The sequence below is a fragment of the Delphinus delphis genome, chromosome 1 (assembly GCF_949987515.2).
Source record: "Delphinus delphis chromosome 1, mDelDel1.2, whole genome shotgun sequence".
Classification (NCBI taxonomy): domain Eukaryota; kingdom Metazoa; phylum Chordata; class Mammalia; order Artiodactyla; family Delphinidae; genus Delphinus; species Delphinus delphis.
The window spans coordinates 37311574-37327933 of record NC_082683.1 but is presented as its reverse complement, the minus strand read 5'-3'; the positions used below and the strand labels follow the sequence as shown (position 1 = coordinate 37327933).

The window sequence follows — 16360 nt, the reverse complement described above, 5'->3', positions numbered from 1 at the left end:
TTCACCTTGTTTTCAAGAAGTGAATCATTTGGTGTTTCTTCAGCCTTGTCATTTTCTTTATCCTCCTCTTCTGAGCCCTCGGTTTCTGCAAGTAAAAATTCTTCAGTATTGAGAATATTAAGGATCTGACAAGTCAAAAATTCCAATAAACATTTGTCAAATAACCTATATTCTGAGGTAGGACAGGCCAGATACTAAGCCAAATCAGTTAACATCTGAACTGGATGTAAATAATAAAGCCAGTGGTTAACAGTCTAATTCAAGTCTAATCCAGACTTAGACTGTATAATCTTATAGTGTCTATGGTTCAGAGCTTCAATGATCAACAGGCTGTGTTTCTCTTCTAAAAGTCAACCTGGACCGTTCAGATCAAAACAGATTAGCTGACTTTTATTCATGGGCTTTAGAAGCTCCCATCTACTCAACCAGAATCAGTTGGAGGCCTCAGCCAATATTCCTGGGGTCTTTAAGCCAATTGTCAGTTAATACTAATAAGGCTAAGAAAATACCAAAAGTTAAATTACTCCAGTCCATTCAAAGCAAGAATACTCAAGAGACTAGCTTTCCCACAACAGAACTGTGAACGGAAAAGCATAGCCCTTACCAACTCTCACCAATGAGCATGCCACACACTCCAGCCAGCTCTAGCACGTACAGAATTTGAGTGAGCAGTACCATGTTAAAATTTCCAGCCATATCAACACCATATTTCACCATATTAACAACACTCACAAGTTAACTGCCTGTAAGGACAGGCTGCTGATAAATAGCTCTACACATCACTTAAAGTTCAAAATGTCAAGTGATTAATAAATGAACCTTTGGGGGGTCCACAATTCATGAAATGGGTATAATGTGCCTATCTCTGCCATCTTTCATTAAGCATTTAACACCAGCAGAAAAGCTCAAATATTGTCTCCTAACTAAAAACTAGGCCTTAGAGCCATGAAGTCAGGTTAAAGGACTTTTATCTAACAATACTGCTTCGGGATGGGAATAGGCACAGAAAAGTCCTATAAATTAGGACAAACTAAAGCCCTCTAAGAACCAGTTAAAGTTACAAGCTAATTATAGTTAACCTCTACAGCAAACAAACCGCATTTTATCAAGTGCCTCCCTTTTCTCCTGTTGACTATGTAATTTGGTGCTTCTGAAATATAAGTACCCACACCACCATACACCATTATATTTCCATGCCCAAATTTCGAAGTGGTTTGTGTACTTAGTTCCCTGATGTTAGACTAGATGAGTGGTTTTATTGACTCTGACAATGAAGCCCATCCTCCACCAGAATATATGACAGGTGAAGCAGATCTTTGTATTTCTCACAATACTAAAAAAACCAAACACCTTACCTTCCCAATTTGTAGGAAAATTTGACAAAATGTTGTTATTCTATGTTCTTCTTATTTATCTGGTATCTGTTCCACTCATACCAAAATGCTAAAAGTTGACATCTAATTTGCATAAAATAGTTATTTGGAGTTTTACATCAAATTTTTAAATTAAAATTCTTATAATGGTCTGAGAAAAATATTGGTTTCTCTTGAGGAATCTGTACTACCTTCATGGAATGGTGGAGAGGGAGCTAGGTTAAAGAGAAAGCCATTACTTTAAAATAACACTTTCCAACCTGGTAACCTGTACCCACATATTACTAGGAATGCAGTGAAGGCCTCAGTAAAGAGATCTGTTAAAATATTTTCTAAGCTTCTTTGAAAATGCAGTCTTTTTTGTGGTATGCCATCCTTCAGAGAAAGGGAAACAATGTTTTATAACATACCATTTCTCTGATCTTGTAGCATCTTCAAAACAGTACGGGCAGAGAGTTGTGCAAACCAGAAGAATGACTCTCAAAGGCCAAGTAAAGGCAATCTGCTGATTCTCTGGTTATTCTAGCATTCCCAAAGGATAGTCAGGAAACACTACAAATTGACCTGTACAGTCTGTCTGAGCATGGCCAAGCTTTATGCCTACAACATTAAAATTTTGTTCACTTACCAATCATATCTAGTGTGACAATGAGAAAAGAATAGGCTTATTATCTTTTTTTTTTAAGGGATATAAAGAGCCCAAGAGATGGCAGGAAATGGAGGTTTTAAGAGAAAACCTCTTGTAAGATTTCTGCAGGCTAGTGTTACCATGTAAATTTCTGACAAGAGGTGGGTTAACAGAAGGGATGAAAGTTGCCTTCCTCAGTGTGAGGTATCTTTGGAAGAACAATACATTCAAATCAGATCTAGGGTCAGATTCCAGTACTGTGATGTACTGTTTGACCCTAAACAAGTCACGTAACCCCTAAGCCTCAGCTTCCTCATCACTATAACTGGAGTAATACTACCTACTTACACAGTACTGTATTTTGGAAATCAAAAGTAATGTATGTGAGAGCTCTAACAATGTTACTTGTGAGACTCAAATGAATAGTTTTTCAACTGTGGAGAAATGACATCTCTACTGTAGCTTATTATTCAAAGTCCAACTTCAGAGAGCCAGCAGAGCTTTTTACTACTCTAGCTAATTATCATTAATAATTAAGACATGGGAGGTTTTTTTAAATTGAGGAATTCAGTTCTGTGCTTTTCCCATAGATATCTCCTAAAGCCCAATAAGTAGCCCAATGGTTCTACCATTTAGCCAATTCACTACTGGTTACCATGCCTGTGCTGGCTGGAGTACAGGGACCTGCACATAGGTAGAAGGAAGTTTACCAGAGTCAGCTACACATATTGATAATGGGTCTTTGAACATCTAAAACTTAAGAGAACTCGAAGTAGTCTGTCAATTATATAAGTAATATATATGTGTAATAATGATTAATTAGAATATACCTATGGTTATTAATAACAACATTAGATAAATCTTATGGACAGTAGAATCCTCAAATGATAGTATAACTCAAGTCAGACGTGCCAGTTATGGAGTTGGTAATTAGAGGCTTATACATCTTAATGAAACTGAATCACAATTAGACCAATAATACTATATAAAGCATTCACACTTTATAATGTTTTAAGTAACAAAAAATTCAGTTTAGCAGCCAAAGCAAGCATGAAATGAGGGGGGAAAGCAGCAAGAGGGCTTAACGGTTAGGTTTTCTGTTATCTTTGGAGGGGGCTAATTTAACTAATGTGAATAAGCCTCTAAACACTTACTGAAGACTAAAAGTAAAGATTACCAGAGTTCTTCCACTCTGGCGATAGAACATTCAAGGGTTAACTGCCTTCATATAAATGGCATGCCTGCTTAAGTGTATCAATTCAGTGGATTCTACTGCTCTAATCCTGATTCCTAAAGCAGAGAAAAAGGAACCAAGTGAACAGTAAATTTAAAAATCAAGAGGCATGCAAGTGAACATCCATTCAGCATTCTCTGCCAGCCTAGCCCACTATTTCCCTATCTACCCCACTTCCCACCCACCTTTATTGGCTAGTATGGTACAAGTTACTGATAGCTAGCCAAGTCTCAGATATCACAGAAAGGCCTATTTTGCAGTTAGTAAAGCGTTAGTTTATAAGCCAGCTAAAGAAGACTTGCTTTAACTTGCTCAACTTATCACCACCTTCTTAAACTAACCCCATTTTCACTCAGCCCTTTCCTAATCCGGATTAAAGGCAGACGGAAAATCCTGAATGGAAGGCTGACTTTTACCCATGATTAGTGAGTCAAATCCAGAATGTACTCCACCCACTGCAGCTCTTGCATGTCCCGGTTACCTTCACCCTCTTTCATCTGTTCTTCTTTGTCTTGTGTTTCTTCATTAGCAGCTATCTTAACTTTGTCTTCAGGGAATTTCTCAGTAGCCCCCTGGGCTACCTTAGTCTCAACCCCATCTCCAGCTGCCTCAGACTCTTCTATAGACAGCTTAGTCTCCTCCTGGCTAGGAACCAATTCTGCCCTGACCTTCTCCTCTAGTCCTGAGCCATCTTTTGTTTCTGTCCGTCCTTCTGCATTAGTCTTCGGTTCATTGGGAGTGTGATCCCCTGCAGCTGATAGTCCATTGACTGCACCATCCTTAGGGAGAACTGGCTCCTCCTGCCCAGGCTTCTCGGAGACTTCTGATCCAGCTTCTGCAGCCGAGGCCTCTGCAGCCTGTGCTGTCACCTCTGGTGACTCTTCAGCAGGAGGCAATTCTTGCCCTACCAACTGCTCAAGAACAGCCTTTCCTGGCTCACTTGCAGGGACAGCTACCTGCTCCTTTGGCTCATCCCCACCCACATCCACTGGCTTGACTGCTTCTATCTCCACTGCAGTGCCCTGCTCTTCTAGAGTCACAACAGGTTGCTCTTCTGAAGCTTCTTTTGGTTTCTCCTCTATGCTCGCAATTACTTCTCCCTGACCTCCTTTTTCTCTGAACTCTTCTTGGACGTCAGTTCCAGAAACTGATTTTCCTTCCTCAGCATCGGGTGTTTCCCGTTCTGCCTTCTTAGAAGTGACTTCAGCTTCATTCAGTCCTTCTGGTGCTGCTGTTCCTTTTCCCTCTTTAGTGGTTTCAGTTAACTGATCTGGAGTTGATTCAACTTTTTCCTGTAGTTCCCCTGCAGGCTCACTTATATCCATATCTTCTCTTCCACCCTTCTCCATATCAGTTTCCTGTTCTTTATCCGTTTCAGGCTTTACCAGAGACTTGTCTTCTGTTTTTTTGGCTTCTTTTTCTCCCATGGCGTCATAAACCTGTTCTCTCAACTCTTCCCTTGCTTCCTCTACATGGTTAAAGAACATGAAGCATAAACATGTCTTCGAGTTTAATGATAAAGGCATAAATGGAAACTAAAAATACATTCCCTTTAAACCCTCAAACAGCCTGGCTTATGTTTTAGCAGATGGCCTGCAAATTATCTGCCCCCTTGAGAAAAGCAAAGGGAAACTCCCAGCTAGCAGAGCAACTTACTGCAAAAGAAACCCAAGCTCCTTAAATTAGATATTATTTTACTTGAGCATTCTGATATCAGTTAGGTAAGAGATGCCAAGCTTTACATTCTCTTCTATACACTATATAGACCTCCATCTGATATGTAAAATTCTAGCAGCCAAACTCAAATTAGAAATTAACATTTAATTTTCTTAGACACAAAAAAATGTAAAAGGGCTCCAAAAGCACAGCCATTAAAATAACTGAGCTGTAAAGACTTTTTAAAATTCACATCAGAAAAATATTTAAGGTTTTTTTAATACTTAAAACATCCATTTAAATAACCAGACTTATTTGGGAAATTAAGTTATCCCCTTACAAAAGCCTGCTATCTGTTTCAGTAATCAGCCACCTCCCCTGCAGTCTCCACCAGATGCAGGTGTCACCCCAGGAGAGACCATTCAGGATAAGGAGAGCCCTATTTCCATCACTTGTACACAAGAAATCAACGTCGCATCTCTTGAATGTCACATGTAACTCCACATACCATCTATGTTATCATTATTTTCTACCAGAGTTTCTTCTTCTGTTTTTTCTCCTTCCTCCTCTTCCACATGCACACCTTCCAGGGCATTTCCCAACACACCATTCTCCATTCTAGCAGAACAAAAGGAGAAAGCACTAAAGGTATGATGGCTAGAACCTAACAGTCTTTGTAAGACAGAAACTGTAGTCCTGTATTATAAAAGCAACAGAAGAGTAAGCAAGTACAGAGAATATAAACTATAAGCACTCATGAAAGAAATGCAATGATCAAAACTTTTAATATAAATTAAGGCTGTAAGAGCACTGAAAGAAATAAACATACCCTTTTTATCCAGCCACCTGAAAAAACACTGATGACTCTTATCAAAAGGGCCATATTTCCCAAACTTCTCATCCACCTACATTTCTCTAGATGGCCAAAAACATTCTGGCAAGGTTTTCGAGACAAATCCTTAGAATGCTCTACAAAATTAGAAAACTTAGCAGAACTGAGATTAAATAGATTACAGAATATTTGCTCCTCTGTGTACCCTCAATATATTTTATTCTGATTAATAAATTCTGGTGGAAAATACACAACTTCCCAACAGTTAAGACTACTTGTGAGTCTTCTCTTAAGACATTTTCACATGCCAGTGTTTTCAAATTGTCCTTCATTCAGTCCTTCTTATGGATGACTGTTTTGGGCTAGCTGAGAGTGATTTCAAAGGTTCTCTCTCTAAATTGGACTTTGATAAATTACTGACTGACTATTCACTAATGGAAAGACCTCTGCTTCTAATTACTGCAAAAGTCAAAATTTAAGTATAACTTTACTCTTTGTATCAGGTGACTTTCAAAACTCCCATCAAGGGAATTCTCTGGTGGTCCAGTGATTAGGGCTCCGCGCTTTCACTGCTGGGGGCACAAGTTCAATCCCTGGTTGGGGAACTAATATCTCACAAGCCCACAGCATGCCCCCCCCGCCAAAAAAAAACTTCCATCAATATTTCATGCTCCTTCTAAACCCCCCCAGTAAAACCAGTCCCACTTAGCTCATGTGAAATCTCAAAGCTAGTAAACAATCTTAGCAAACAAAGAAGCAAGTTTTTAAATAAGACTACTATGATACAAAACATATTCCTTAAAGACTTGGCTTGAAAGACATACCTTGCCAACTCCAAAAGCGATTTCCCATAGAAAAAGAAGGCTTCTCCGCATTCATTAGCTGTCTCTCCATACTTCTTACCTCTACAAAGAGAGTAACAGCTAAGATCTGAATTAACATCTAGTCTAAAAATTTCTTCCCCTAGTTCTTTAGCTATAAAATGACATTTCTTCTGTAACACATCCTTCTAGGAAACCAATGCTCCACTCCTCTTGCTTTGAAGTCAAGGTCCAAGGGACTTTAAGAATGAATGAATTAATGTTGCCTGTTCTTCATCTATATAGTATATAATTACAAATTTAGATATATAATATACATTATATAATTAGAATATAATATATACTCTAAAAGACATCCATTTGCTACAGTTATACTATATAATCTAAGAGCCAAATTACATTAATAGGCGTTTCTCCTGGTATAAGATAGGGGTCAATACGGGCCAGAATATTGTTAGAGTTAGAGGGCCTTTGGCTGGGACCCAAAGCATGAATAAGGTCCATGGAAAGGCATGATGATAAAGAGTTAAGAGAATGTTCTCTGGAGCCTGACTGCCTAGGTTCAAATCCTGCCTCTAACTTTTAACCTTAGTCAAGTTACTTAATCTCACAGTACCTCAGTTTTCTCATCTGTAAAATGGAAATGTTAAGAACCAGTCAGAGATATTGCAAGCACTAATTAAGTTAATGTATATAAAATCATTTAAAATAATGCTCAGAAATACAGATAGCACTATATACACAAATTTAAGCTATTAATATCTAGACAGGGAAGAAGAAGAGGAAAAAAATCACAAGTGTCATAAATGGTGAGGAGGTACTTTATGTGGAGTAAGGAGACCAGCTATCATGGGGTAAAGGATTGGCAGAAATCATGCTAAGTCAGGCCAACTAATAGCCTGAGAGATTAATGAGAGTAAACAGTACAACTAAACAAAGAAACTATTGTGATGAAGGTCATGTTTAAGGGTAGTCTACTAGATTAGGATAATGCATCTCAAATTTTCCTCCTAAATACCCTTAATGGCAGGACAGTGAGAATACTGAACTTTCCAGGAATAAGGAATAAGCTAAGAAGCGTGTTTCTATGTGCTTAATCTTAAAAACTTAGATTTTAACATTTTCATTTTAAGATAACCACATACTTTTATATAAAAATACCTAAATACTCAGCATCAGATGAAATCTGGGCCCTACCCTTAGCACAGCACTGAATACCAGAACCTCAGCTCTTCAGACTCAGGTGATGATGAAGAGACCAGAGGCCAGAGGCCAATAATCTGAAAAGATTATTGCAGACATCCAGGAGTAAGACTCTGTTCTAGAAGGAGTAAGGGTTGTGGGGAAAAATGGACAAATATGACCCTGAACCAAAACCAGGACAAGTTAGTTAGTGATGAACAGAAAACAAATTACCTTAACTCAGGAAAATCAAAGGCTGAAACTGGTCAGTGATACATAAGTTTTATAGTTATAAATTTACACATGAAAAATAATCAAATCTTCTTAAACTCTTGCTCTTTATTCTTTTTATCCCATTAAACAACTTTTTATGATTCAACTTTATTAGGAACACAATATCCCATCATAGCAAAACACAGTACTTACAAAAGACTAGCTGCTTCCTGGAAGGCATTGACAGCTGCTGGAATATCCCCCATCACCAGATGTTTCTGTCCTAAACCCAATAGTTTCTTAGCTTCACTATCCACATCCACACTGCAAGAGAAAGATTTTTTTCAAATGTCAAATACTTTTAGAACCAACATTTTTGGAATACCTGCTACATTTAAACCATAATACTTTAATTTCTTTAAACCTCTGAACTACTCTGGCAAGGCTTAGCTAACCCACACTTACCTATCACTAAAAAAACTCACTACTAAGATATATGAATGGTAAATAAGCACATGAAAAGACGCTCAACAACATCAGTCATTTGAGAAATGCAAAATTAAACTCATAATGAGATACTATTATACTCCCACTAGAATGGTGAAAATGTAAAGACTGACCACATCAAGTGTTGGCAAAGATGTAGAACAACTAGAACTCTCATATTCTGCTGACGGGAATGTAAAATGGGAGAGTCACTTTAGAAAACAGCTGGAGAGTTTCTTAAAGTTAGATATATACCCACCATATGATATCTAGCCATTCCATTCCTAGGTATTAACCCAAGAGAAATGAAAGTATATGCCCATAAAGACACGTACACAAATATGCATAGCAGCTTTATCTACAGTAGCCAAAAACTAGAAACCCAAATGGATAAACTGTGATATATCCACAATATGGAATATCAATAAAACGGAATGAACTGTTGAAACACATAACATGGATGAATCTTAATTATGCTGAATCAAAGATGCCAAAAAAAAAGTACATACAGTATGATTCGATTTAGATAATATTCTACAAAATGCAAACTCATCTACAGCAACAGAAGGTAGATTAGTGGTTGCCTGGAGAGGGAATGAAGTACAAAGGAGCATAAAGAAATTTTGAGATGATAAATATATCCTTATCTTATGATATTGGTCTACAGGTATATACACATGTAAAAGCTCATCAAATTGCTCACTTCAAAAATGTGCAGTTTAGGGGACTTCCCTGATGGCGCAGCAGTTAAGAATCCACCTGCCAATGTAGCGGACACGGGTTCAAGCCCTGGTCCGGGAAGATTCCACTTGCCGCAGAGCAACTAAGCTCGTGTGTCACAAATACCGAGCCTGTGCTCTAGAGCCCATGAGCCACAACTACTGAAGCCTGTGCACCTACAGCCTGTGTCCCACAACAAGAAAAGCCACTGCAATGAGAAGCCCACGCACCACAACGAAGAGCAGCCCCCATTCGCCACAACTAGAAAAAAACCTACGCACAGAGACCCAGCACAACCCAAAAAAAAAAAAAAAAAAACCTTCAAAACAATAATAATAATAATAGAAGGAGAAGACTACTTAGAAAGAATCTAGGCTAAGACCGAGGAAATAGTAGAAATGGTTAGATTTTCAATATACTTATTTTGGAATTTGCTAACGTACTGGATACATAATTTCTTGAATGAAAGTGATAAAACCAATGCTTTCTGGCCTGGGCAACCGTGATAACAATGGACACTTACTATGTGTCATGTGATAATTATACCTATATTTACATTTAATCTTGGTATCCACTTCATAAGGCTGTAACTTATCTCCATTTTACAGATGTGAAAACAGAGTTAGTGGCAGGGACCATCTAGATCTCTAGATCATCTAGACCATCTAGATCAAGATTTATACAACACTGCCATTTACTGAGATAGTCAACTGAGGAAAAAGCAGGTGAGGGGCAGGGTAATCTAGTTTTGGACATGTTAATTGTAAGATGCCTACTGAACCTCCAAGATATTCAAAGGAAGAGATTCAAGAAACATGTAAGGACTAAAGATACAAATGGGGTGTTATGCGCTTAAAGCCACAGGCCTGAGCTAAACTGGGGGAGATTTACCTAGGGAGTGACTATTAATAAAGAAGTCATAGGACTGAGCCCTGAGAGCATTTCTACATCAGAGGCAGGGGAAATGGGGAAGAACAAGCCCTTGTCACTCCCCCTACTGAAAAAAGAATAGCTAGTAAGGGAAAAAAATATAGTATCCCTGAAGCCAAATGAAGACATGTAAAGAAAGTGATCCACTGGATCAAACGTTACTGACAAGATTAACTAATCACTAGATTAAGGAATAATATAGATGGCATTAATGACCATTAAGCAAAACCACTTTTTTTTTGTTTTTTTTGCGGTACGCAGGCCTCTCACTGTTGTGGCCTCTCCCGCTGCAGAGCACAGGCTGCGGACGCGCAGGCTCAGCAGCCATGGTTCACAGGCCCAGCCGCTCCGCCGCATGTGGGATCTTCCCAGACCAGGGCACGAACCCGTGTCCCCTGCATCGGCAGGCGGACTCTCAACCACTGCACCACCAGGGAAGCCCAAGACCATTTTAGAATGGTGAAAGAAAAACTTGAAGAATGTTCAGGAAATAAAAAAGGGGAAGTAAAGAAACAAAGTAACAACAACTCTTTCATGTTTTCTTGTCCAAGAAACAGAAATGAAGTAATAGGTAGAAGGGGATGTGGGGGATCAATGAAGGGTTAAAAATAGGAATACAGGGCTTCCCTGGTGGCGCAATGGTTGAGAATCTGCCTGCTAATGCAGGGGACACGGGTTCGAGCCCTGGTCTAGGAGGATCCCACATGCCGCGGAGCAACTAGGCCTGTGTACCACAACTACTGAGCCTGCGCACCACAACTACTGAGCCTGTGCCTCTGGAGCCTGTGCTCTGCAACAAGAGAGGCCGCGATAGTGAGAGGCCCCCACTTGCCACAACTAGAGAAAGCCCACACACAGAAATGAAGGCCCAATGCAGCCAAAAATAAATTAATTAATAAACTCCCACTCCCAACATCTTCTTTAAAAAAAAAAGGAATACAGTTTGCCCTTCTCATCAACCAAAGATTAAAAATACTCGGGGGGGGGGGGGTGTACAGTGTGTGGTAATTCCAGAAAGCTCCAAAAAGCAAAACTTGAATTTGCTGCATATTGGCCAACTATTTACATAGCATTTTCATAATATTTACAACTATTTATGTTGTACTAGGTAGTATAAGTAATCTAGAGACAATTTAAAGTATATAGGAGTATGTGTTCGGTTACATGCAAATACTATGACATTTTATATAAGGGACTTGAGAATACACAGATTTTGGTACTGGGGGCGGGGGGCATCCTGGAACCAATCCCCCATGAATACCAAGGGAAGACTATGCGATACAAATAATAAGACTATGCAGTACAAATAAGCTCATAGGAGAGGAATGGAGTAGTACTGCTGGATAGAGAACTACAAGAGCTCTGTTTTTGAGTAGATGACTGAGGATGGGATCCACTGAACAAGTGGAAATGTTGGTCTTTATATAGAAAAGCAATGGGGACTTCCCTGGTGGTGCAGTGATTAAGAATCCACCTGCCAATGCAGGGGACACGGGTTCAAGCCCTGGTCCGGGAAGATCCCACATGCTGCAGAGCAACTAAGCCCATGTGCCACAGCTACTGAGCCTGCGCTCTAGAGCCCACGAGCCACAACTACTAAAACCTGCGCACCTAGAGCCTGTGCTCTGCAACAAGAGAAGCCACCGCAATGAGGAGCCCGCACACGGCAACAAAGACCCAACGCAGACAAAAATTAATTAATTAATTAATTATTTTTAAAGGAGAGCAACGGCTCGCAAACTTTTTGGTCTCCAGACTCTTTACACTACCAAATTACAGAAGGCCCTCGAAGAGCCTTTCTGGATGTGAGTAATATCTATTTATATTTACCATATTGAAATTAAAACTAAAAAAAATTTTAAAATGTTACATGTTAACATGACTTCTATGAAAAAATTACTATATTTCCCAAACATAAAAAATTTAGTGAGAAGCACTACTGAACATTTTTACAAATCTCTTCAATGTCTGGCTTAATAGAAAAGCTGGATTTTCATATTCATTTTTCTGCATTTAACGCATTGGGATTTGTTGTTTTCATTGAAGTATAAAATATCTGACCTCACACTGATACCTGTTTGGAAAAGGGAGTACTTTAATAACCTTTTTAAATTTTTTTGTGGGATCTTAGTTCCCTGACCAGGGATCGAATCCAAGACCCCTGGCAGCAGAAGCGCGGAGTCCTAACCACTACACCACCAGGGAATTCCCTTGAATAATCTTGTAAATGGCTGTGGATTTTCTTCTCTGATACTACACCAAAACTCAATGAGTGGTAGTTCCTTAAAGGTTATTTGCAATGCAGAATCTGAAAATGTATTGACGAACTTTTCATACTGCTACATTAAAAATCATTGTTCTGGGACTTCCCTGATAGTGCAGTGGTTAAGAATCCGCCTGCCAGTGCAGGGGACAGGGGTACGAGCCCTGGTCCAGGAAGATCCCACATGCCGCGGAGCAACTAAGTCCATGCGCCACAACTACTGAGCCTGCACTCTAGAGCCTGCGAGCCACAACTACTGAAGCCCGCACGCATAGAGCCTGTGCTCTGCACCAAGAGAAGTCACCGCAATGAGAAGCCTGCACACCGCAATGAAGAGAAGCCCCCACTCACTGCAACTAGAGAAAGCCCCTGCAGCAATGAAGACTCAATGCAACAAAAAATAAATAAATTTATTTATTTAAATAAAATAAAAATCATTGTTCTATCTTGTACTCTGAATAGATCTCCTATTCATGAATGATTTTGTACACTCATATACATAGCAGCATTATTCACAATAGCCAAAAGGAATCAACTCAAGTATCCACTGACAGATGAATGGATAAACGAAATGTGGTCTATACATACAATGGCATATTATTCGGCCTTAAAAAGAGAACTCTGACAGATGCTATAACATGGATTAACCCTGAAGACACTATGCTAAGTTAAATAAGCCAGTCATAAAAAGACAAACGATGTAGGATTTCATTTATAAAAGGTACCTAGAGTAGTCAAATTCACAGAGACAGAAAGTAGGATGGTGGCTGCCAGGGGCTGGGGGAAGAGATGGGACGTTGTTTAATGGGTAGAGTTTCAGTTGGGGAAGATGAAAATGTTCTGGAGATGGATGATGGAGAGTTTCACTTCTGCAAGAAGGGACTGGCTCCACAGTAACGTTCATGTACTTAACATTACTGATCGGTACACTTAAAAACAGTTATGATGGTAATTTTTTTTAATATTTATTTATTAGGCTGCATCAGATCTTAGTTGTGGCAGGCAGGATCTTCGCTGCAGAGCGTGGGCTCTAGAGCGCGTGGACTTCGTTGCCCCGTGGCATGTGGGATCTTAGTTCCCCGACCAGGGATCGAACCTGAGTCCCCTGCATCAGGAAAGCGGATTCTTAACCACTGGACCATAAGGGAAGTCCCTATGATGGTAAATTTTATGTTATATGCATTTACACCACAATAAAAAACAACCACCACCACCAATTTCATCAGAAGAGTCTTGAAATATTGGGACTACATGAGACAGGCTCACGGTAGTCAATACAACTTCGAAGATTTTAATTTATTTTCATTTGAAAGCTCAAATTCTATCACTGACAACAGATATTCTCAGTTGCTTCCCTTAAAGTGACAGCCTCACTTTATTAATTTTTGATAAACTGTCTGCCAAATACCCAAGTCTGAGTGATCAGTCTGTTGTTCATCCTTTGAAATCCAGAATTCCATGAAAAATTTAATTTTTTTTTTTTTTTTTTTTTTTTTTGCGGTATGCGGGCCTCTCACTGTTGTGGCCTCTCCCGTTGCAGAGCACAGGCTCCGGACGCGCAGGCTCAGCGGCCATGGCTCACGGGACTAGCCGCTCTGCGGCATGTGGGATCTTCTCAGACCAGGGCATGAACCCGTGTCCCCTGCATCGGCAGGCGGACTCTCAACCACTGTGCCACCTGGGAAGCCCCCAAAATTTAATTCTTTATTCAAACAGTCACACAAATGCTTTTCTTAAAGACAACCATCTTACCTACCTACTTCAGGGTGCAGAATTAGCATTCCTATTTCCCATTTTGTCACACAGATTATTCTAAAACCATGTAGTGAAGGACTGAGAATAAATTTATTAGTTTCTATTGCTTCATCGTGGAAGCAAAGAAGTGAAACTGGGAGTGAACTACTTGTACTGCCTTGACCTTTGTTAAATAAAGGTCCAGCAAGTTTACCCACCATTGATTTTGCACCATTAGTGCCAATGTCAACCAGCAAAAACGGCAAACGGTCTACCAATACGAAAAATTTTGACCTTACGGAATCTCTGAAAGGGTCTTGGGGGTCCCAGGGGCATACAGACTGCACCTTCAGAACCTCTGAATAAGAGCATGGACCCACATCCAGAAGAATGTGGGACTTCCCTGGTGGCACAGTGGATAAGACTCCGTGCAGCCAATGCAGGGGGCCCGGGTTCAATCCCTGGTCAGGGAACTAGATCCCACCACAACTAAGAGTTCGGGTACCGCAACTAAGGAGCCCGCTGGCTGCAACAAAGACTGAGAGCAAACAAATAAAAAAGAAAAGAAAAAATAAAGAAAGAAAAGAATGTGTGGGTACAGATTTAAGATAGATTAAGAAACTCCTCTTCCTAACTGCTTATTACTGAACAATCAAATGTTTTATATATATTTATTTTATTTATTTTTGGCTACATTGGGTCTTCACTGCTGCATGCAGGCTTTCTCAGAAGTTGCACGCAGGCAACTTCTTCGTTGCGGTGCATGGGCTTCTCATTGCAGTGGCCTCTTGCTGCGGAGCGTGGGCTCAGCCACGTGGGCTTCCACAGTTGTGGCACATAGGCTCAGCAGTTGTGGCTCATAGGCTCTAGAGCACCGGCTCAGTAGTTGTGGCACACGGGCTTAGTTGCTCCGCAGCATGTGGGATTTTCCCGGACCAGGGCTCGAACCCGTGTCCCCTGCGTTGGCAGGTGGATTCTTAACCACTGCACCACCAGGTAGTCCCCAATCAAATTTTCTTAAAAAGTAAAATCATCAAGTAAGAGCAAGAAGACAGGTGACGGTACTGAATATTAAGAAGTTACTCAGCAGAATGGGAGAACAACTTGGCCAGGGAAACATGCTATAGTTGCCAGGCAGTACTAAATAACCATTTCAGATCAGCTGTTACAAATTTATGAGACTAGTCATGTTTTTTCCAACCATCCTTCCAAGTTTCTCTCAGAATCAGATTATCATACTCCTCAAAAGATCATCAATGCTTAGAATATTAATAATCACATATCAGCAGTGTTCCAGGGGTGAAGTAGCCTAGCTACATTTATACCTTATTCTCAGTCCAGAAATTTAATACTATGGTATATACCAAGACTCTAAAAAGGTTACACGAATGTTTTTAGGACCAATCCTGAGCAGTACTCCTTCCACCCCAAAACGAGACTGACTCACAAATCAGTAGGTAGTATTTGTAAAAGACATGGTTTAAATAACCAAGATAACAATGGAATTTAAGACCACAATGTGAAATGATAAAACAAATGAAATCTTAAAGACTCTTAAAAAGTGCAGATATTTTGCAAAAAGGATTAAACAGAATTTAGAACAGTAATTTTCAACCTAAGTGAGCTTAAGATTTAACAGGAAGCTTTTCCAAAACACTCATACACTAAAAGCTTAAGAAATGAAATTTCTAGGAATGCAACCCAGGCATTTACCTTTTGGATAAGCTTTCTAGTTAATTAATTATTATGCTTACCTCTGGTTAAAAACCACGGTCACATCCAGATGGGGAAGTTACATGGAAGTACATGTGAGCTCAATATAAAATTTAAAACTTTCAACCAGAATAACAACAAAATTGAAAATGGCAACCTTACAAAACAGAGATCTAAATCAGTAGAAGTATTCAAAGAAAGAGTAAGTTAGGGACTTCCCTGCTGGTCCAGTGGTTAAGAATCTGCCTTCCAATGCAGGGGACACAGGCGGGGAACTAAGATCCCACATGCTGTGAGGCAAATAAGCCCATGTGCCACAACTAGAGAGCCCGCACACCACAACTACAGAGTAGCCTGTGCACCACAACTAGAGAGAGGTCTGCACTGCAACTAAGATCCGACACAGCCAATAAATAAATAAATAAAATATTTTTAAAGAAAAGAATAAGTTAGGGACTTCCTTGGTGGCACAGTGGTTAAGAATCCGCCTGCCAACGCAGGGGACACGGGTTCGAGCCCTGGTCTGGGAAGATCCTACATGTTGCAGAGAAACTGAGCCCGTGCGCCACAGCTAC

The 16360-nt window shown here is 39.9% G+C and overlaps 1 protein-coding gene across 2 annotated transcripts in view; it reads right to left on the bottom strand.

Annotated features, from left to right (window-relative positions):
* The window catches only part of NASP (nuclear autoantigenic sperm protein), a 35845-nt gene that overhangs the window by 4705 nt on the left and 14780 nt on the right, over positions 1-16360 (bottom strand). Inside the window, exons 3-7 of one of the 2 annotated variants that reach the window (XM_060021351.1) lie at positions 8153-8263; positions 6548-6628; positions 5400-5509; positions 3717-4703; positions 6-85 (exon numbers count right to left, since the gene is read on the bottom strand). In XM_060021351.1, the coding sequence (XP_059877334.1) occupies positions 6-85; positions 3717-4703; positions 5400-5509; positions 6548-6628; positions 8153-8263 (1369 nt within the window). The remainder of the gene's footprint in view (positions 1-5; positions 86-3716; positions 4704-5399; positions 5510-6547; positions 6629-8152; positions 8264-16360) is intronic. The other variant, XM_060021358.1, reaches the window with a different exon arrangement.